This window comes from Anas acuta, chromosome 3 (assembly GCF_963932015.1).
Source record: "Anas acuta chromosome 3, bAnaAcu1.1, whole genome shotgun sequence".
In the NCBI taxonomy this organism is placed as follows: domain Eukaryota; kingdom Metazoa; phylum Chordata; class Aves; order Anseriformes; family Anatidae; genus Anas; species Anas acuta.
In genome coordinates, this window is record NC_088981.1 from 35,953,438 (window position 1) to 35,977,075 (window position 23,638).

The following is a 23,638-nucleotide window of genomic DNA, read 5'->3' on the forward strand; positions in this document are numbered from 1 at the left end:
TCCACACAAAACCTCTACAATTTTTATTTCTTAGACTTTTTCTTAAAATTACAAAGAAACTCTCTCCAGGAGAGCAAGGAAGAAAAGAAAAAAATGAGAAAGAAATATTTCCCAGCAATTTTGTTGCTTATAAACAGAAGCAAAATTACATATTTCACTCACATGCATGTACAAAAAACATTTTACTTAAAAAATACCCTTCACACATAACATGTGCATCAGTCTCAGAATTCAGCACGTAATCAGATTGGCCTCACCTACCCTACCTAATCTTATTTTCCTATTTTCCTTTTCAGCTGTGAATTTCTATGCAGGAAACATCTTTTTCTGCACAGCATTATGCATATTTAAATTAGTATGGATGGTCTTGGAATTAAATCGCTAGGTAGCACAGTCTGACTTACAAGTGTACACTGGAGTTGTCACACTGATGTTTACACAGTGAACTTTGCTGGATGCCAGGCAAAACTCTTCAAAAGGAATGAAAAGGTATTGCTAGAGGGAAAAAGGAATATGATATATAGCATTCTCTCATCTGCAATAATCCTGTATCATTCCCATGCAAAATACTTCAAAAGCCTAGTAATTCACAGATCTTGCTCTTTAAATTGATATCACAGTTACCAACAATTTAAATCACGGCAAAATAAATCCCCTGAAGACATCAATGCCACTGGACATGGATGCAGTCAACACTCAATATTCCAATTTGCCATCTGTGTACCTTTGGAAAGGGAAGGCAGAAAGATGAAAGAGCCAACAAAATGACAAACTTCTGAAGCAGGTGTGGCAGCAGAGCACTTTACACAGAAACAGAAAAAAAAAACACAACTCTGAGAGCACAGCTTCATTCCAAACCATTGCATAATCTCAGTGTGGCTTAAAATTTGGGGATTACATGGTCAATGAACTTCTTGCTAGCTGTCCAAGGCTGCATCAACACCTAGTAAAATCTTATTTGATTCATCAGAAAAGCACATGGTCTGTATCTGAGCTGGTGAGCTACATTTGAAATTTCACTATTTCACGCATGATGAACACCCCTGTAAATCTAAGGCCTGCAAATGTTCAGAAGGGAAGGGCTCACCCAGAAGGTAAAGCTTCCACGTGCACAAAAGGAAGCGTCCAGCATACAAATGCCAGAAGCAACACAGCATAGTGGTGAACAGGAGGTACAGATTTTACTCTGCAATCACTTTTTAAATGTACAAGCTATGCTGATGCATTTCTAATCTCTGCATAAACAAGCATCCTAAAGAGAATCAATAACACATCTCTCTTACATTGCAACAACGCAGCTGAATCAATAGAGGGTGAATTTCCACTGTATTTAAACACTTGAAGCACTCAGGCTTGGCTTGTTGCAGAGTGTGTGTTACAGGGTAAGATGGGTGTGGAAAGGGGATGTGAAATACAAAAGCACGATTAGAAGTAAGACAGAGCACCTGTACTTGAGCAATATAAAGAAAGCACTTAAGACTGAGGCTTAAGAGGTTTAACTAAAGCCCTGGAGAGCACCAGATTTTCATTTTTAGCCCAACTGAAGTCTTGCAAATGAGCAAGTGATGCTGACAGCAGCCACTCTGTCCTCTAGCTCCTGAAAAGGGTGCAAGAGACTTCGCTTAGATGTCTCAGACTCAAAAATATTTAACTACAACAGCTGGGCAAAGCATCTCTGCTGCAAGGCCCAATTTACAGGTGTTCTCATGCAGTATGAAAGACAGGCACGGGAGCCAAACCAGGCTGAACCTGAGGCCCAGGTCTAGCACATCATGCATATAGTGGAGAACCCTGGATAGGATATGCTGTTGTAGGTAAGACAGGCAGGCTGCTTTTAGATCAGTACTGCAATTTCAACACCAAGCACTACTGAACGTGTAGAAGAAAAAGCAACTGCCCAGCAGGACCAAGTCTCCTCTGATTCCCAGACAGGGAGAGCTAAAGTCAGGTCACTTCATGAAGATACTGATGGTGTGGACGTCTTCAGCTGAGGTAGTCAGGTTGAACTCACTTTGTTGGCACACAGTGGAAAACCAGACACTTGCAGAACACCACTCATCTGACCTCCTTTAGACTTCTACATCTGGGTCACATGGGTGCTCTCCTAAAAGTGATTATCCCACTTTAGCTGCAGATGGGGCCCAGAGCAACAAATCTAGATGCAGATATCTAAAGCTCGGTGGAAGGGCACCACCCAAAATGCCTTCCTTGTATCATGGCAGTTGAATAGTACAACTGTGCTGTACTTCTTTCTGATAAGCAGTTTTGCTTACAACTGGTGTCACATAGGTCACTAACATTTCAGCGTCCATCAAAGCATATTCCAGCCAGCAACAGTCCGACCCCTGTGAGAGCTCACAGCTCTCACAAAACTCTCTCAAGGAATAAAGTGGTTTTGTTTTGTTTTAAAGAAAACAAGTCTCCAGCACACATCTAAGAGGCAAATACTATTATTCTTTTTACAGCTGAGAAAACAGGGACATTGCAGCTTCCCTAATGGTGACTCAAAGGGAATCAAAATAGAGATTTCCTGATACACTGGTCCTCTGTTCAACTACTGACTAGGCTTCAAATAGCTACAATTTACCTCCCAGGAGGAGCCTTTAAAACTCTGACGGGCAATTTTAACTCCACTGTCCATAAAAGCCTGTAGTCACACATTCTTATTAGACATCGAAGAATTTAATGTTTGTCTTCCACTTCTATAAAATAGAAGAGAAATACAGTTAGGAAAAAAAAAGAATTAAGGCTAGGCGTGTTATACAGAAACAAGAAATACTATGCCTGGAGCTCATTCTTTCAAAAGATAAACTTGCAATTGTAAGGACAAATGGGAGGTCTGGTAAATCTCCCTCAGACATCCCAATGGGTTACAGGTATAAAGCCAGTTTAAGTGGCTGTTCACTCTTGATTCACGTTCATTCTAGCTTTTTTGAGAGATACTCACTGAATCAAGTTAAAGACTGAGTTGATCAACTGAGGACTGTGCAGAACAAAAAAATTGTCATCAGTCAGCTGAGCCATAAAAGCAAACAACAAAATAGATTCTGTTTCAGACTAAGTTGTCAAGATAGCAACTTTGAATAGGAAACCTCAGCTGGCCTGAAGTTCCTACACTCAATTTAATAAGAGTGAAGGAAAAGCTTGCATTGCCAGTACTGGCTCATACCAACAATAAACGCTGCTTCACTCTCTGTGGAAAATCCTGCCTTAAACAGCTGGCTGTCAACTTCCCTGATTAAGCAATCAGGGAATCAAATAGGGAAAAAGCTCTGCTGGACTTGTTAGTTAGAAGGAAGAATTGGTGGAGAATGTGAAGGTACTGCCTACAGCAAACATGGGATCATGGCATTTACAATCTTGGTATGTGTATAAGGTGAGTAGAGCTCTGGACCTTCAGGACAACATATTTTGGTTTATTTGAGAAACATCTTTGTAGGAGCTCATGAGGGACAGCCCTGGCATCCCAAAGTGGCCAAGAGTACAGTCTTCAAAAACCGCTTTCTGAAGGTAGCAGAACAGTCCATTCTGACGAGCAGAAAGTACAGCAGGCATGACAGAAGGCCAGCACAGATGATAAAGGAAATCCTGACTGAGCTCAAATGTACAGGAAAAAATACACGGTGGTAGAGGTGAGGATGGGCCGGCTGAGGGGAAACAAAGACACAGCCCAGGCATGCACAGACAGTTAGGAAAGCCAAGGTTCAGCTGGAGTCAATACTGGTAAGAAATGTGAAGAATAGCTTTTCTAAGTGCACTGGAAGCAAAAGAAAGGTTAAAGAAAATGCAGGTTTGCTGTCCAACAGTGCAGACGCCTGGTAACAAACGCAGTGCTTTGTACTTTCAGGCTGACATACTCTCCACCACTCAACGCTCTCACTTAGGTGGAAGGTCTGCCCTCAGGCCTGCAAGGTCCCTGGGTCTATTAGGAGTGCATGGGAGCAAAGCACCACCTACGTAGAGGAAGACTGAGTTAACAAGAACTTCAGCCAGCTGGACGTTCATAGCTCTAGGCGAGCAGACAGGATGCATGTGAAGGCACTAAAGGAGCTAGCTGACAGCACTGTGAGACCACCCTCCAGCATCTTTGCCAGGTCACCACAAGTGAAGGCTTCCCAGGCAGAGAAATTACCCAACTTTAGATGATCTTGTTGCCTGCAACAGTTAGCGTGTGTGACCAGCACATTGAGGGAAAGCATTTCTACCTACACAGTGCCTGTGAGACTGCATCAGGAGGACTGCATCTACTTTTGTGCTCCCCCTTACAGGAAGGGCACTGCAGCAATTTTGTAGGAAGGCCACTAAGATGGGTAGGGGACTCTAGCACAGGACAAGGAGAGACTGAGGGAGCTTGGTTTCTTCAGACATGAGAACAGAGAAAGCTAGAAAGAGACCTCGCTGTTGTTTACAACCACTTAATGCACAGATTAGACAGACTGCACTCACAGATGAACAGTGACAGAACAAGTGGCAATGACCACAAGATCAATCACTGAACATTCCAGCTAGATGTAATATATTTTTTCCCCTGTGAGGGTAGTCAAATACTGGAAAATGTTGCCTAGAGAAGTTTGGTCTTGCCATCCTTGAGGAAAATCAAAACCAACTAGACAAGGCCCCAAACAACCTGCTCTATTTGGTTTGGCTGGACCAAAAACATCAAGAAGCTCCTCCAACCCAAATTATTCAACAATTCAGTGACTTAAATCTCCTCACAGCTACTTTCCACTGGTGACTTCCTCATTAATCTGCCACAACAAGCTATGACAGCAAACACATATGGTGATCTTCAACCTCATGAGCCAGGATGGAGTACAGAAGCCAGCTAAGAAGTGCAGTACACATCAAACCTCTCATAAAAGTTTTATGCAAGGTCCCTCATACAGCAGGGCCAGCCCTGTTTACACATCATAGCCACTACAGTACTTTGTTAGCTCATTTCACATCCACTGGGACTAAATAAAAAGGCCCCTTTTCACATCTTCTTCATCTTTTTCTTGCAGCGCTGGTTGAAGACAGGCGAGGATCCCATCAGACTGTCAGCAGAATGAGAACCATAGCTGCTCTCTGAGCCATTGGGGCTCTGCGGCATCCCAGCTTCACTCATGCCTGACATAGGTTCCTCAAAGACATCACTGCCTAGGACCCCATGGCCATGTACATTGGCCTCTTCGTTCTCCTGTGGCTCCATTTTCACCTGTGACAAGTTCCAGAGAGGGGAAGCATTCACCTCAGCCCCTAGAGAAAGGAAAAGCATGCATTAGTAACAGAGTAAAAGGATAAATTACAAATGCTAAGTGGATGCAAGGGACAGCAGCACTGGTAAAGCAGTAAAAACAAAGCTCCAAGTGAAATAGGCTGGGGGAAAAGAAAATACCAAGCAGTGTGAAACAAATAAAAGTCAGCTTTTTTTTTTTTTTAATAACCCAGCAGTTGCAGCTCTAAAAAATATGATGCTATGCTTTCACAGCAAATCCAATGCTATCCTTTCATAGTACTCCATTTTATTTCTTTTTATGAGAAATAACAACTTAGAAACAACATGAAATCAGAGCTCCCTTCACTCTCCAGGAAGGAGCATCTCAACAAACATGCCACGAACACATGGGCTAGACCCTGTACAAGCAGGACTTGGAGGCAGTCCAGAAGTCATCCCCTGCAACTTTGGCAGTCTCCCTTCAGCTGTCAACCACACTGGACTTCTGCTAGCTCTGCAGGGGAGGGGAGAGGGCAGAGGACTAGGTAGATGAACAGTCTCAAACACAGATTCCTGCACTGAAACACGGGGATAAGAGAGCTGCAGTCAGCCACTAGCCTACCTCCTCCTTGTACCTGGAGGTCTCATCCACCCTTCAGCAGAACAGAAAGAAACCCTCTTGGCTCAATCTGAAGGACACCCCGCCCATTACCAGAGGACAGCAAACCACAAGAATAGTTTGTGCTGTAGTATACTGGAACAGAGGAAGGGTATTAGGGCACCTGGGGCAAGGAGGCTGTAGTCTGGAAACAAGCAGACTGTGAATCCCAGGTGACCTTTTTAAAGAAGGAGGTTAGAGTCCAGGGAATCACCTGGATTTTTTTTAAATGATTAAAATAGTTCAATTAAAACACAGAGAATCAAATTTTTTATCTAGGTTACTTGCATGACCTTCCTTTGATCACTACCATCACCTTATCTGCTCTTCCCTATTCTCTTTGCATGCATGTATCCTACCAACATTGTTGTAACATGGCTTAGATACAACTCCACTATTTTAATGTTTATATACTTTCTTGGCATTGTGTAACTCAGAATAGGCAGTGGGATTTTAAATAGTAAAATTCAATAAATGTAAAAAAATCCATAACGACTTCTCAGATCTTGGACAACAAACATTTTCAGGACACCTGTGACGGTTGGCTTAGCAGTCTAACAAATCCCTGCTCACTGTGGCATTTGTGGCTCTTTTCTCCTAGCTTCTAGCCAGGAGTAACAGACCTGAGGGAGGATGTTCACTGCAAATAACAAATCCAATGCCTTCTTAGAAATCAGAAGGGTTCAAAATATAGGCCATAAACATTTAACTACTCTAAAACTTGTTCAGATATAACTCAGATCAGCAGCAACTGTAAGTTTTTATCACATAGCTGGCTAGAAACACACACAAAAGGAACTTTCCCATTTTAAATTAATTCCACAGTGTAAGATTTGCCAATCCACACAGGTGTAATGGGTTTTGTTTGTTGTTTTTTTCACATTTGGACTAGTGTGCAATCTGAGCAGATAAAGGATTTTCTGTACAAGATTATGAAACCATACTTTCTGAACACAGCAAATGTTTTGTCCCCAAGAGCAGTAATTATAGATTGCATTATTTCTGCTTATTTACAGTTTTAAGAGAGACAAAAATCCTATTAAAAACACACTAATTGGGCCCCTTGCTGACATGGGCCTAATGAGCCCAAATCTGAACAACGCCTGAAATCTTCTCTTGCTTTTAAAGCTGATCCCTCTAGCGTGGGGTTAAATTCACATGGAAAATAAAACAAACTAAGAAGCCAGGTTTTAGTAAGTTTTCTAAGCCTTGTGTCTCAAACTGTTTGAATGCACAACCAAGCCTCTTGTACTGAGCCAGCCTACCACTGCTCCCTACTGCCAGCATGCCACTAGCTATAGTCCCTTATCACCAGCAGTTCCACTAAGAAATCTCCCATCACGTTTGTACTGTGAATTTTCCCTTACGGAGGAGGCAGGAACTTTCTGAAGCAGCTTAGCTCAAAGCAGGGCTTAGGAGACCTTTGTGGCAGTAGCAGACAACACAGCCCACGTCGGCTCAGCAGTTAGATAACAAGCCAGAATTGAAGTACTTGCTGATGTCCAGTTGCCTTAATGAAAAGTCCCTTTTATGTTAATTACAAGGGAATGTATTCCTCTCAACAACAAGGACACATCATTAAAATGCTATCAGTTCCACAGAGTTGCAGCTCCAGTCCACACAATCAAAGGTGCTCACTAACCTCACTGTTGCTTTCTCTCATCAATTGCTCTTCATTGCTCAACCTCATCCCTTTCAGCTCCATCTCCTGCCATTGAGTGTCCCTAATGACCAGCAGTACTTAAGCAGAGATGCTGGACATTTCATTTTCAAAGCACTCCAGCCTCCAAGTACTTCACAAATGAGCTAATCCTCGAGTTGTTATCCCGCTGGGTGGAGGAACAAAATGCCAAATTTTGCCTCTACTTCCCCAGCTGCATTACAATTAGCAGCTGGCCCACAGTTGTAACCTCTGGCACCAGCAGGAACAGATGCCCAACAGGGAAGGCTGCTATGACAGCTTGGCCCTCTGATACTGCTGTGCTGCCACCCTCCTTACAGGCCTCATGCTTGTACATCCGAGATGCTGGTGTCCTCACTGCAGCAGCTTTCTCTCCCTCCTCATATTTCACACTCCAGCCTGCCCAGCTCTAGGCTGGGACTTCTTACAGTGAAGAGATTTCCAAAGGCCCTTGTGAAGTGAAGAGAGATTTTCAGGGACGAACAGAGCACTTGTATCCTTAATTAGAAAACATCAATTTGGTATCAGATGGGCAAGAAGCGTTTAGGATACAGCTATCTTGCTAACCTCTGGGTCTCAAGTGGTAGATGCTAATACCAAGCTTTCCAGATGAATCACTTGCAACCCCAGATGGGCCACCAGTGCCCATTATTCCCTCTCCCTCAAAAGTGCCAGCACTTTACATTTCAGAGGTACAATGGAAAACAATATGAGCTTCCAGAAATACAACAGATAGATTTGTGTGGGTTTGTTTTCTTTAAACTCAAAATGCTATTTAAAAAAAAAACTAAGAGGTACACTCACCCCTCAATACACAATGCATAAGTAAAGATACATAGGAGAACAGACTTGGTTGTTTTTAATCATGTTTTTAAAGTGAAACACTAATTACTGCAGGGGCTGGAAGAGTTCAAATGGTTCTATAAAAAAAATAAAGAATGCCGACTTTGCTTTCCATAAAAATTAGTTCTACTGAATAGTACAGACCTTGCATATAGATTCAGAAAAGGAACAGCAGCAACAGCAGCTTGTCCCATGCTCATCAACAGTGTGCTTCAACACCAACATACAGCTTTCCATAGGAGCAGCTAACTACAGCAGACTTTCAGGATAAAACTCTGTTTTCTTTTGATATAGAAATCCAAAGGTTATTTTTGTCTGTTACATCAGACAGGAAGAAAGACACCAGTACTCATATTTGCAGCAAACACAAAACAACAACAAAGCCCCTGGGACATCACTGTAGAGAAACAGGCTTTCTCACACCAATAACAAAACTAAGAACATTCACCGTCCCACCAAAATTAATGTTATATAAACCATCATATTCTGCAGGATCCATTAACAGAGTAAAAACTTAGCAAATCCTCGTAATTGATATATTTGACTGTTTTTGCGTTTAGAAAGTAAGCAAGTATTTCTCCCCCAGATAAATCTACCACTGAAAAGGAAGAATTTCTTCTCCCTCCCCTTCCACACCTTTGAATCTGCTATTAAAAACAGAAACAGGATCATATGAAACAGATGAGCTGTAGCAACAAACCTCTACCTGAAGTTTGTGGGGAAGCTTCTACCTCCAAGTTTGCAGAGAATCGCTCACTTTGAGCTCCAAGGACTCCAACTGGCAGAGACTGGTCACCAGAAGCCAGATCTCCTTCCAGCTCCTCACTTACGGGGAAAGTGATATCGCTAACGGGTTCCTCCTTAATCTTCACTGGCTTTGTGTCTTCTGCTGCCTTTTCAGGGTTGACAATCTTTTCATACTCTTCAGAGAGCTGCTTGCTAACCTGTTAAAGATCAGTGGAGATGAAAAAGAGGCAAGAAAGGTCACAGTGACTTCAGAGACTCTGATGACAATTACATTGCAGTGTGCACTCCTCACAGAGTATTATTAATGCCTGACCTGACTGAACAACTACACACTTAGCTGCACAAAAAAGATTTTCTCCCCCTTCAAGAACACCTTCTATCCTTTATCAAGGGGCTTTAATAAGAGCTTGAATTCCTTAACACATCTGCTTGATAAATATGTGCAGATTTATTCCACAGACAGAAATGAGGCCCAGAAATTTAACTGGAGAAAAAAGCAAGAGCAAAGTACCTCAGCCTTACTCTTTGATTTTACCTGTAAGACCTCCCCCTGTCCATCAGTACTAAATTTTACTCCAGCACTAATAAACAAGCAGATCAGATATTCCTTAGCTTCTGTAGTTAGTTACTGCTAGCAAAGGCCAGTTACCTTCTGTCACAGTCTGTCGTGGTTTAACCCGGCCGGCAGCTAAACACCACGCAGCCGTTCGCTCACCCTCCCCCCTCCCTCTCTGGGACAGGGGAGAGAAATGGAAAGTGAAGCCCGTGAGTTGAGATAAAGACAGTTTAATAAGACAGGAAAATAATAATAACAAAATAATAATAACAATAATAATAATATGGTGATAATAGGGAAATAATAATAATATGTACAAACAAGTGATGCACAATGCAATTGCTCACCACTCGCTGACCGACGCCCAGCCTAACCCCGAGCAGTCCGGCCCCCTCCCCCCGGCTAGCCACCCCTATATATTGTTTAGCATGACGTCAGATGGTATGGAATACCCCTTTGGCTAGTTTGGGTCACCTGTCCTGGGTCTGTCCCCTCCCAGCTCTTACTGCACCCCCAGCCTGCCCGTTGGCAGGACAGAGCAAAAGGCTGAGATGTCCTTGGCTTAGTATAAGCACTGCTCTGCAACAATTAAAGCATCGGGGTGTTATCAGCACTCTTCTCATCCTAAGCCAAAACACAGCATTCCACCAGCTACTAGGAAGAAAATTAATTCTGTGCTAACTGAAACCAGGACATCTATCCACCCCTTATTCCATACCATTTATGTCATGCTCAGGTTACACTCTTTTCCATACATTCTAATTAGTCACCTATAGTAATCATGGTAGCGATAACATACAGTGTAATATACTAATTAACATGGTACAATTCAGTTCATGGGCTATTCTCACCCAGTATTAAATCTCCTTGAGGTACACACCGCACCTCTCCGTTCTTTTGCATCACCCACCAAGTGTATCCAGGTCCCTGAGCGAAAACAATTCCACGAATAGGTTTGCCTTTTCCTGAGGCAGGAGTAGCCCAGACTGTTTTACCCAGCATATTTTTTACATGCACTACAGGAACTTTATCCCCATCTACAGTACGTAACAGGTTTGATTGGGCAGGTCCAGCTCGGTTGGTAGATCCCCTAGTATTGACTAACCAGGTGGCCTTTGCCAAATGTGTATCCCAGTTTTTGAACGTCCCAGCGCCCATTGCTTTCAAGGTAGTCTTTAACAGGCCATTGTATCGTTCAACTTTCCCGGAGGCTGGTGCATGATAGGGGATGTGATACACCCATTCAATACCATGTTCTTTGGCCCAAGTGTCTATAAGGTTGTTTCGGAAGTGAGTCCCATTGTCTGATTCTATTCTTTCTGGGGTGCCATGTCGCCATAGGACTTGCTTTTCAAGGCCCAGGATGGTGTTCCGGGCGGTGGCATGAGGCACTGGATATGTTTCCAGCCATCCGGTGGTTGCTTCCACCATTGTAAGTACGTGGCGCTTGCCATTGCGAGTTTGAGGGAGTGTGATGTAATCAATCTGCCAGGCCTCTCCATATTTATATTTCAGCCATCGTCCTCCATACCAAAGAGGCTTTGACCGTTTGGCTTGCTTGATTGCAGCACATGTTTCACAGTCATGAATAACCTGTGCTATAGCGTCCATGGTCAAGTCCACCCCTCGATCACGAGCCCATCTGTATGTTGCGTCTCTACCTTGATGGTCTGAGGTGTCATGGGCCCATTGGGCTATAAATAATTCACCTTTATGCTGCCAATCCAGGTCCACCTGAGCTATTTCAATCTTAGCAGCCTGATCCACCTGCTGGTTGTTTTGATGTTCTTCAGTAGCCCGATTCTTGGGCACATGAGCATCTATGTGGCGTACTTTCACAGCCAGGTTCTCTACCCGAGCAGCAATATCTTGCCACAATGCAGCAGCCCAGATGGGTTTGCCCCTACGCTGCCAGTTGTTTTGCTTCCATTGTTGTAACCATCCCCACAGGGCATTTGCTACCATCCATGAATCGGTGTAGAGATAGAGAACTGGCCATTTTTCTCGTTCAGCAATGTCTAAAGCCAGCTGAATGGCTTTCACTTCTGCAAACTGACTCGATTCACCTTCTCCCTCAGCAGCTTCTGCAACTCGTCGCGTAGGACTCCATACAGCAGCCTTCCATCTCCGATGCTTCCCCACAATACGACAGGACCCATCAGTGAACAGGGCATATTTCTTTTCATTCTCTGGCAACTGGTTGTACAGTGGGGCTTCTTCAGCACGACCCACCTCCTCCTCTGATGATATCCCAAAGTATTTGCCTTCTGGCCAGTCCATGATCACTTCCAATATTCCTGGGCGACTGGGGTTTCCTATTCGAGCCCGCTGAGTAATCAGTGCAACCCACTTGCTCCATGTAGCATCAGTTGCATGATGCGTAGAGGGGACCCTTCCCTTGAACATCCAGCCTAGTACCGGCAATCGGGGTGCTAGGAGGAGCTGCGCTTCAGTACCGACCACCTCCGAAGCAGATCGAACTCCTTCATATGCTGCCAATATCTCCTTTTCAGTTGGAGTATAGCGGGCCTCAGATCCTCTGTATCCCCGACTCCAAAACCCCAGGGGCCGACCTCGAGTTTCCCCAGGTTCTTTCTGCCAGAGGCTCCAGGTGGGGCCGTTCTCCCCGGCTGCAGTGTAGAGCACATTCTTTACATCTGGTCCTGTTCGAACTGGCCCAAGGGCTACTGCATGGACTATTTCCTGCTTGATTTGTTCAAAGGCTTGTCGTTGTTCAGGGCCCCATTCAAATTCATTCTTCTTACGGGTTACTTGGTAGAGTGGGTTTACAATCAGACTGTAATTTGGGATGTGCATTCTCCAAAACCCCACAACACCTAGGAAAGTCTGTGTTTCTTTTTTGTTAGTTGGTGGAGACATAGCTGTTATTTTGTTGATCACATCCATTGGGATTTGACGACGTCCATCTTGCCATTTTATTCCTAAAAACTGGATCTCTCGTGCAGGTCCTTTGACTTTATTTTGTTTTATGGCAAAACCGGCTTTCAGAAGGATTTGGACTATTTTCTTCCCTTTCTCGAAAACTTCCTCTGCTGTGTCACCCCACACAATAATGTCATCGATGTACTGCAGGTGTTCAGGAGCTTCCCCCTGCTCTAGCGCAGACTGGATCAGCCCATGGCAAATGGTAGGGCTGTGTTTCCACCCCTGGGGCAGCCTATTCCAAGTATATTGGACTCCCCTCCAAGTGAAGGCAAATTGTGGCCTGCACTCTGCTGCTAGATGGATGGAGAAAAATGCATTAGCGATATCAATTGTGGTGTACCACTTGGCTGCCTTCGATTCAAGTTCATACTGAAGTTCCAGCATGTCCGGCACTGCAGCACTCAGTGGTGGCATGACTTCGTTCAGGCCGCGATAGTCCACTGTTAGTCTCCACTCGCCATTAGACTTTCTCACTGGCCATATGGGACTATTGAAAGGTGAATGGGTCTTGCTGATCACTCCTTGGCTCTCCAATTGACGAATTAGCTTATGGATGGGGATCAGGGAGTCTCGGTTAGTGCGATATTGCCGCCGGTGCACAGTTGTGGTAGTGATTGGCACTTGCTGTTCTTCGACCCTCAGCAACCCCACAACAGAGGGGTCCTCTGAGAGACCAGGCAAGGTAGATAATTGTTTAATGCCCTCTGTCTCTAAAGCAGCTATACCAAAAGCCCACCGGAACCCTTTTGGGTCCTTGCAATATCCTCTTCTAAGATAGTCTATGCCAAGGATACATGGAGCATCCGGGCCAGTCACAATGCGGTGCTTTTCCCACTCATTCCCAGTCAGACTCACTTCAGCCTCCAATACAGTCAACTGCTGAGATCCTCCTGTCACTCCACAAATATAGATGGGCTCTGGTCCTTTATAGCTCGATGGCATTATAGTACATTGTGCACCGGTGTCTACTAAAGCCTTATACTTCTGTGCGCGTGATGTGCCAGGCCATCGAATCCACACAGTCCAATAAACTCGATTGTCCCTTTCCTCCCCCTGACTGGAGGCAGGGCCCCCCTAATCCTGGTCAGAATCTTCTTCGTTTCTGTGTTTGAAGGACTGTCTGCTGGAAGTTGGAGCAGCAAACTTTTCAGAGAATCCTTTTTTCCTGATTGTTTTCTTTTGCAACTCACATACCCGTGCCTCTAGGGTCGCGGTAGATTTTCCATCCCATTTTCTCATGTCCTCTCCATGGTCTCGTAAGTAAAACCACAGGGTGGCACGGGGTGAGTACCCACCATATCGTCTTCCTTGTGTGGGTGAACGCCTACCCCTGACAGCTGAGACACTGCTTTGTACAGGTGCGGAGGAGAATAATCTCTCTTCAAGTTGGTGAACCTTTTCAGAAATTTTCTCCCAGGTGTTCTCTTTTGGTCGGTGGACACTGGTTGGTTCAGGTGGGGAGGACAATAGATTCTCTTCAAGTTGGTGAACCTTTTCAGAAAGTTTCTCCACAGTTGAGACGCAGGCCTGTAAGGAAGAGGAGAGACTTTCTTCGTTTCCGACCTGGGCCGGTTCACCCCTCCTTAGACAACCTGGTGTGCCCCGGCTCCCCGGGGCTCACCATATTGATGCCGGCCTTAGCGCGGACGCCCGCTCGGCATAGCGCACTGCAGCCCAGAACTCCTGGGCTCAAGCGATCCGGCGGGCTCAGCCTCCCGAGCAGCTGGGACTACAGGCGTGCGCCACCGCGCCCGGCAAAAAACGCAGTTTCCTCCAGTCAGACAAGCGAAACAAACGCAGGAATGAGATTCGGAACAATCTTTTTGCTTCTAGAAACATAACTCTAACCAAGTAAATTAAGATTTTTCAGGTTTAGTCTGCCTTTAACAGGTACTTGTTTGTACCTCTGAATCCCGACATTAAGTGAACTGAGCTGAAAAAAAGCCCAAGGCATTTTTTTTTAAATAGCAGAAGCAAGAAAGAAAAAAGAATAGCAAAGCCTATTTCCCCCCTTCTAGACACACTTCCAAACACAGAGGCTACTCTGAACCTCAGCCCTGCATGAAGAACAGAACAAATAAGACAATGACCATCTGCAAGATGAGAGTGAATTGCATCAGCAAAATGATACAGACAGCCCAAATTCCAGAAGGAGACAACGCCTGGGTATCAGGATACAACTGTTAACTACATTCAGTGCTTTATAACCTTTCAAACTGGAAAAAAAATCCTCTAACAGGAGAGTATATTTAAATTAATGCAATCAGTCCTTTTGAACAAAAATGTTTTTTAACAAGGCCAGAGCTTGATGATGTTATTTCTATGCACAAACCTCAAGAGGCCGTCACAATTTCCATACTACATGCGCTTACAGGTGTCTGATTTATACTACCTCTGTAAGCCACAAGGTGCCAACCCTGGGAAAAGAAGGAGCACAAAGGAGCTGCCCTATGATGAATCAACTGGTACTCTCAGATAACATGACAAGGAAGGGAAAGATTAGGCATGGCAGGTTTTGCCTTTGGTCTCGGGCTACCTACTTGATCCAAATCTTGTTTCTTGATGAATAGCAATAAAATTCGCACATCAAGTCCCTGCACTTCTGCAAGTCTATCGATCAAATAAAATGCACATTTAAGTTCACAGAATACCCAGACCAAGAAAAACTAGGGGATTTAACAGTTCCTCTCCTTTCTCCACAGAAGTAGTGCCCTCTAGAGTAGAAGGCAGTGCGTGTTCAACATCTCAGATCGGTGCAGTACTACCCTGCGCTCTTACCACTTAAGTGTGCTACCCTTAACTTAAAGCCAACACAAGTCACTGTGCCCCTAAGCAATTTCTGTCTGCTTACTTGTTTTATGAAATGGTAAGCAGACAAATATCCTGTTAAAGCAGAAAATTCAGTCACTATTGACTTTATTTCTACTTGATATTTTACTCTGTGCCATTCAGGAGCTGGGGGCCTCCTCTTAAACCCAAACCATCAGCACAGCACTCTTAGCCTGTGTGTTCCATTCATATCTGCCAAAAAAACATCTCGTTTCCCTCTTCCTTGATGACCCAAGAGGGTTTCTCATATGATTTCACCTCATTGTTGCTACAGGAATAAGCAATTATTTCATTATTACATTTCTTAGTGCTGCCAGCTCCCTACCAGTCTCCTCACCTGAAGCATGTAGCTGTGGTAATCCTTAATGCGGTGCTGCCAGAACTTCTGCAGCGAGAGCACGCTGCCAATGCCCACTTCGTGGAAGACCTGCTCCATGACGTCTGGGAATGGTGTGTGCCCGAGTCGGGCTTCCCGATCCACAGCAAAGCGCAGCAGCTTGGTGAACTTCAAGCAGTACTCGTGGGCGATGTCTGTCAGGGTCTCCAGGACACTCTCATTGGCACACTCAAAGCCTGTGTGAGCCAGGATGGTGGCCATGGACTGGTAGAGGAGCTGCCGGCAGGAGGACCAGCTCAGCTCGGTCACGGGCTCCCCTTTTCCTCTGAAAGGCAAAAAGGAGAAAAATAGCACACCTCCAAAACCAAACTGAGTATACCATTCAAGAGATACTGCCAGGATTAATGTGCTCTACAAAGGGAAAGCAACTTGGCTGGGCTTCACCACAGCTCCCCCGTTACACGTGAACCCTACCTACTGTGGGTTTATCTGCTTTCCCTTCTTCCCCCTCCCTCAAAATCAGCACTGCTGAGTCTCATTTTCACTTCTAACACCACAGGAATCCTTGGGTGATTCATCAATACGGGATGCAAATCTTTTGAACCTTCAAGCAATTCCCTTCCCACCCAAGAGCTTTTCTCCTGGAGATGTGAATTAAATGGGTCCTTGACACAAACAAAAAAAAAAAAGGCACTTTAAATAACATGAATGCAAATCATTTCCCCTCTCAGTTAATTACATTTCTCTTCCTTGTTATCTCTGATGTCATAGGCCTAACAGTCAGATACAAAGGCTTCTGGGATAGACAAGATCTGAATTTATAATGCAAAGGACACACAAAAAGCAAGACATGGCATACACATCTTCACCCACACTTCATCAAGCTACGCTGTAGCCATTATGACCATTTCCCTACCCTTAGTTCTCATAGTCACGAAGCCTGAAGCTGAAAGCAGGACCCTGTAGGTAACAGGAGAAGTGAACACAAAGCCTTGGGGAAGCCTGGAGAGGTCCTGCCTTAGAGCAGCACTCCCTGCCCTTGGGCTTGAGGCCCCTCTTCTCTGTGCTGCTAGGAGGGAAAAAGTGATAATGCAGGACAGAACAGCTGGCACGAGCATTTCAAACCTCACTCAGTTACAGTCAGGCAAGCAAACTTTTCATCAAGACGAGTTAACAAATTCCACATAGAAGAAAAAAGGAGGCAAGACAGTTTAACAAGAAATGTAAGTATACTTCCACCAGATTTCCAGACCTACGATTAAACACACATGATTTACTTGCCTGTAACAGTAACACCATCTTCAGATGCTGATGTCAAAAAATCAAGTCTCCTTTTTACTAAGTATGGTATTTTGTCACTTTTTTCCACTCCACTCAGCATCAATAAGTTGAAGAAAGCTAACAATTTCACCCTTCATTTGTTTCTGATCAATTTCTTCCAACATCTGATCCAGCCCACCCTGAGACTTCGCAGTACACTATTTGCCTAACACTGCACAAACTTCTCAGTACCACAGCCTGATTAAACAGCACACAGACAGCACTGGTGACTTGCACGGAGGGCAGCACTGGCCTCAGCAAAATTCTCACTGCTCTGCTTCTCCAACAGGTGCATTGGGTGCCCTTCAGCCTCGCTGAGCCGCTGGGTCACAGAGCTTCAGCTCCCTCTTATCCTCAGAGCTGACCTATAGAAAACCACTGAAACACAGGAGTAAAAAAGGTATCATTTCAGAGGAGTGAAAATGGGAGGTTAAACTTGGAGCCATCGGGACCAAAATCCCAGAGCTTCACTTTCAAGAGCACCAGCTCAGCTCAGCACTTTCTGCTTATTGAAGGAAAGGGGCAGAGGGATGGAAATCACACTGTATTGAGAGGTGCAGATGACACTGTTACTAAGTGGGTACAAAGAACAGCGTGTGCATCCCAGTCATGGATTCATCCCAGTTATTACTTGCTGGAGGAGAACAGCTCGCATCCCCATTCCTACTCAATTACATGACTACCATGGAAAGAAGACAGCTGGTACCCTGACAAAATGAATTACAAGATCACCAGTTCCCTTATAAACCAAGCGTCATCCACGCTGTTTTTCCATCTCCCTAACTTTCCCCTCCACCTCCCAGGGACAGATTTCTGCAGCTCACAAGGAGCCATATGTCTCACACAGCACTGGGACAAGGAGGTCACAACAGAGGGGAAAAAAAAATAAATCACACAAAACAACCAGAAAACAACCATCAACATTTATGCTTAAGAACTGGAAAGTTTTGGTTTTTAAACACAAGGGATGAGCCTAGCTGTCCACTAGCCATTAGCTGAGAGCAGCTTATGCTACCAAGACCACTGAAGACCAGATTATCATTAATACAGACAGAAATAAAGAGCCATTATCGACCGCCTGCCAGTCACACAAAACACTACGGGCAAACTTGAACTAGACACTGAATTTGGCAAACCCAAGCAGGACACTCAGCCACGTCTGAAGTGGAGGACGATCATTTAGCAACGCATTTCGCTGCTCAGAAGCGGCGCAGAATGTCATCTCTCTTTTAAACTCCTAAAGGAAAAGAAACTAATTGCCAGCATTAAAATGCAGCTAGGTCACTATGCTGAAAGGGATATAATCAACTTGAAATCTAATCAATTACAGAGAGAAAAGAAATTTCAGGTGCTCTACTCAAATCCAACTCCCTACCTCTTGTTTTTGGTGAGGTCAATCAATTTTATTTTGTTTTTCTTGTTCTTTCTTCCCTTGATTTCTCTTTTCCCACGATAAACAATAGAGGAAGATGATTAAAATCCTGATTAGACAGGAAAAATTAAAATATTGCTATAGATGTTAATGGAAAGCAACAAATGAGAAATGATTTTTGCTTCATCTCCTTTAACTTTCAGGTGCCGCCTGATAAGGTTGCAAATAAACAGAAACAGGCACGTTTAAGTTGAGAGGAGCTGACTAGTGGCAAGCCTTCTCCAAAAGCACCAGCACACTTCTTTTCCCAGATTGTCACAGGTGAAGAGCCTTGCTCTCAGACCTCACCCCGATGCCCAGCACCTCCAAAAGCACCCTTCTGATACCATCACTCAGAATGACACCCTCTGCTTTCCAAAACCAAAACCAAGCCTGTATTACCAATGTCACGTAGCTGCAAGTAAACAAGAGCGCTTTAAACCCCAAAATTCTGTCTCCAGAGGCAAAACTCAGTTAAGTCTGACTTGGAGGTGATCATACAGAGGCTGTAGTATGAAACTTCACACAGACACTCAGTTTTCAGCCAGCTAATACAACACAAGGCCACTCCCCAAAGGCACTACAATCCCCTCACCCAAGCTCATCCCCTGTAAAGTCCTTTTGCATACAGAAAAGGAGCTCACGGTCCATTTGCTGTGCAAACACCGTTAGGGGAAAGCGTTTGGGCTAAGTCAATGCAAAGATCAACAGCTGAGGTCTGCCTGAAGTGCTCTGCTCCCTCCCAGGTGAGCATAAGCCAGCAGCAGATGGAGGGAGGGGTTGTTTTTCCTACAAACCCATCAGTTTTAGGAAACACTGCATCGTGGAGTTGAATTTCTACCAAATGAGGTGCACCACGGTTACTTCACAGCCACCTTTCCCCGATACAAAATAAAGAAGATTGGAAAAACAAGATCATACTTGTCAGAGAGCATAGAGAACGGAGCACACCAACTCAAAATGAAAAATAAATCTCCTTTTGGAAAAGGGCCTCTTTCCACCTCATCCTGAATAAGCCTCTTTTCAAATATCCCAGCTATGTCTACAGAAGGATGCACAGGGACAAACAAACTGCTCAATAGATAATACCAACAGATAACAGGTAACATTTGGAAGATAAGTAGTCCCAGTGGGACAATGCAGAACACCAAACACTTCAGGAGCTAAGCTGAAGTGCTTTGTCCAGCAGGATAAGCATGTTCTGCCTGCTCTGATTTCCACTGCTCCAAATCCTTCTCCACACTTGCCCTGCTATCCCACCAACCTCCCTACTTCTGCACAGAAATTTAACTAGCAGACCTTCTGCCATGAGCTGTCTTCCCACTGTGACATCCCAATTTGATCTGCAGATAACCTTTCAATACAAAGCACGCACATGATGTGGTCAGCAACACAAATGAAAGAGTAACAGAGAAATCTGTTAGGAAACCACTCACATACACAAAAAACACACAACATCTGGAGAGCCACATAATCGGTAGGTTTCTTCTGACAATGGATCCATGCTGTTAGGGGGAAGCTGAACACTGAAGAAGGAAGAGCTGGCAGCCATATTATGGTAAAAGTTCCCTGATGAAATGGTGGTTGCAAGTTTACAGTTACTCATTCCTCATCAATTATGCTTCAAGTTTACCTTCTGTTTCTAAACCAGCCAAAAATCAAACGTTAATCCCCTACTGTGTACTCCAAGAATTGTAACATCAACAGTTGCAAATCACCAGGACCAGATGGCAATTCACTCAGGAACACTAAAGGAATTCAAGGATGAAATATCTGAATGGCTGTGGTGAGTCACTTCGTGCTTTAAACTGCTCTGGCCCATGAGGACCAGAAGGTAGAAAATGTGAAAACATTTTCTTTCAATAGCTTCAGAAAAGATTTGAAGAACTACAGGCAGGAAAAACCGATATATCCTGGCACATCAGAGAAATTCAGAGAAATGATAAGAACAGAATTCAAGGACACATGGGTAAAGATGATACACTCAGGACAAGTCAAGACAGGCTCTGTAAATAGAAAACCTGCTTCACAAGCCTGCTAGAGCCCTCCAAAGCCATCAACAGGCAAGTACATACCAGATCTCCACTGTGAAGCCAAGGACTTTCCTCAGGGATCTGTGTCACAGTCAAGGTTTAGTGCCCCCCCACCCCCCATACATTTATCAACAGCCTGGAAAAATGCACAAAAGGAACAGTGTCTTAATTAAATCTGTTGCTGGTACAGATTTCTGGGAGGTTGAGAAGACCAGAACAACTGAAAAATAGCAGTAAATTAGGTTCTGCCTCCTTTACATCTAAAAAGGGTTTGGGAAGCAGGGATTACGGTATAGGGCGGGGCAGGAGGTACTGCCAAAAAAGAGAGACAAGGCTGTGGGGTCAAAGGACAAAAATGAATAACAGGGAAACAAAAGAGGACATGGCTATTTTAAAGAAACTTGTGGTCTAATTTGGACTGGCAACTCCTATCTTCCTTTCTTCCGATGTTCAAATATACCTGCGTGCTGCTTCTGAGCCCCACGTTACTGCCATAGAAAACAGAATTAAAATGTGCATTTAGTCTAACACTAACTCTGTAACTCTGACAATCACACACAAGAAGGCAGAATAAAACTAAGTAATATCATGTTTTATTAAGGGGAAGAATAGTCTTCCCCAAATCGTTTTAAACACTAAGGCTAAGCACTAACAGATCTTACAGTTATAGCAGTAAAATAAAGCAGTAAGTGCTATTCTTACTTTATCAAAGTGTCTAAAAACAGTTAAGAACAAACATGCAACTGCGATCTAAAAGCTTGCCTCCTGGAAAACCATAAGTGTGTTTGGTTTAGCAAGCACACTATTAAGTTCTAGTCTATACCATGGCCCATTATAAATCCACCCTGTCAGCAACAAAACATTTTGTTTTGAAATTGTCTATCAAGCTTTCACAATCTAGTCCTTAAACTCCCCCATGTGGTTGACTGTTAAATTACATTTCTTTACTCGCACTTCATAAACTTTCGAAGGGACAGCAAAAAGACAGCAGCCCGCAGAACAAGGTCAAGGCCATAGAAAATTAAAGTTAAGCTGAAACCACCAGGGAGGACAGGTACACATGGCTGCCTCAGTCCTACAAACCACAGTCCCAGGAAGAGCAGGAGTCACAGGGCTCAGACGTTTACTCACAGGACTGGATTTCCCTTCACCCCTTTTGGCAAATTACTTTATTCATCCCAGAAGGACGAGGGTGTTCCTCCAAAACCAGCACTAAATCTTGCTGCTACCAAAACAGACACTTTATTGTAAAGTGCGCTTTATGCTACCTCAGGCCATTGAAGCTCTGAGGCATTTAACTGATAAAATGTTTTACTGCTGCAGATTTTCTCCCATTTGAAGAAATAAAATGTGTTCTCTCCTACTTCATGATCACTGAAGCAGTCTTTGATCTAAAAACACTGAGGATTAATCCCTGAATTTCAATGCTAAGCCTACAAAGTACCATGAGATCCTGCAAGAAATGCAGCGCATCTTTGTGAAGTCAGTGCTCGCCAGAGGGGCAGATGGGGAGGAGCTGGCAGTAGTAGTCAATCAAAGACTGACTGCAGAGGTAGAAGCAACACAACCTTCATTTCCATCTTCTCCAGCCCTCAGCTGGTGGAGCCAGCATTGGAGAGAGGATTTCCCTTCATCAACACTCACTGCCAGATCCGACCACACTACCAAATACTGACAAACAGGGTGAAATGTGGTGGCTTGCTACATTGCAGATCTTTGGCCACTGAAATATTACAAATATTAGTTACTGAAGTTACTAGAACCTGCAACCAGTGGGCCAACAAGTGCTAGCAAGACAGGAATCAGCACTGCACATCCACATTTTATAGACAGAAAACAAAGGCACATTTGTTTTAAACACCTCGCATGTTATGGGCACAGCAGAATTCTCAACCTTTCAGCTCTTAAGCTTATTTTACTCTTTATGTACACACAACTGCTTGACCTTTGGCCTAAGGGAATCGACAAAACCACGTCTATATTTAAAAACACTCAGCTTTGCCGCAGCCACGAGCTAACCCAAAGAAATACCAACCAACACACCTGTAAAAGTCACTCTCTGGGTCACTGTGCCTCAGCTGAAACGGCATTTTGGGGGTTTTGCTGTCCAGAGGAAGCAGGTCATCGGGGAGAGGTGGGGAGGCCGGGCAAGAGGGCAGAGGCTCGGTGTCTTCGGTCTTGATGCCCTCCGCCTGCTGCTGGTTTTGAGCCTGGGCCATGGCGATGAGGCCGCGCAGCCGCCGGTTGTGCTGGATGAGCTGGATGGTGTGGATGGTGAGGCTGCAGGGCTCGGAGGGGATGTCCAGCATGGTGGTGGGCCGGGGCTTGTTGGCGGAGGGCTGGTGCAGCGGCGGGTCCTGGACTTCCACGGTGCGAAACTCGCGCTGAAGCAGGTCGAAGGAGCTGCGGTTGGCCTGGCTGGACGAAACGGGGATCTCACCCCAGTACCGCAGCATTTTTAGGTAGGCAACGTCCCGTCCTCAGCACCTGGGGGAAAGGCTCCCAAACACTGTCAGCAGGCAGAGGGGTGCTCCAGGCTTTGGGCAGCAGGGTTAACCGGAGCTGGGCTGGTGCTTGGCATAAAGCAAGATGGGAATGGCAACAAGATGTTCAGTGTCACAGCCAGAAGTGCAGCTTTTAGGGTGGCATCGGGGCACAGCGCTCCCCTAACAGCCCACCCAGCCGCTTCCCCTGAAGGAGGTGGGGGGGAGAAGAGAGCAAAGCGGCTGCGAGGCGGTGGGAAGCCCCCAGCGGCCCTGAGCCAGGCAGGGCCACGGGAAGGGGGAAAAAGCAGGAAAAGGGGACGGGAAGGGGAAGGAAGAGGGCAGGGGAGGCCGCAAGAGCTGCTCCGCCGCCGGAACTCGGCACCGGTCCGCTCCTCAAGCGGCTCCCCCGGGGGGAAGGAGAGCGCCGGGCTCCGGGCTCCCGGCTCGCAGCCCCGCTCCGCCGCCTGCCCCCCGCACCCCCGGCTCCCCGCCCCGGGTCCCGTCCCGCTGCCGGCAGCCGAGGCAGCGCCGCAGCCTCCCGGTGGCCGCCTCCCCGCTCCGCCAGCCCGCGGCGGACCCTATTTCGGGAGGGAC

At 45.2% G+C, this 23,638-nt stretch overlaps 1 protein-coding gene across 2 annotated transcripts; it reads right to left on the bottom strand.

The window, feature by feature from the left end:
- SUPT7L (SPT7 like, STAGA complex subunit gamma) lies at positions 1-23,445 on the bottom strand. Of its 2 annotated transcripts, none has more exons than XM_068676611.1 (4): positions 22,602-23,445; positions 15,795-16,119; positions 9,086-9,323; positions 1-5,238 (listed from the first exon to the last, which is right to left on the bottom strand). In XM_068676611.1, exons 1-4 carry the CDS (start codon positions 23,012-23,014, stop codon positions 4,976-4,978), a joined length of 1,239 nt encoding a protein of 412 aa, XP_068532712.1. In that variant the 5' UTR covers positions 23,015-23,445; the 3' UTR covers positions 1-4,975. The 2 variants fall into 2 exon arrangements, with proteins under 2 accessions (XP_068532712.1, XP_068532711.1); XM_068676610.1 differs by having other exon boundaries at positions 9,080-9,323.
- Between the last annotated feature and the right edge of the window lie 193 nt (positions 23,446-23,638).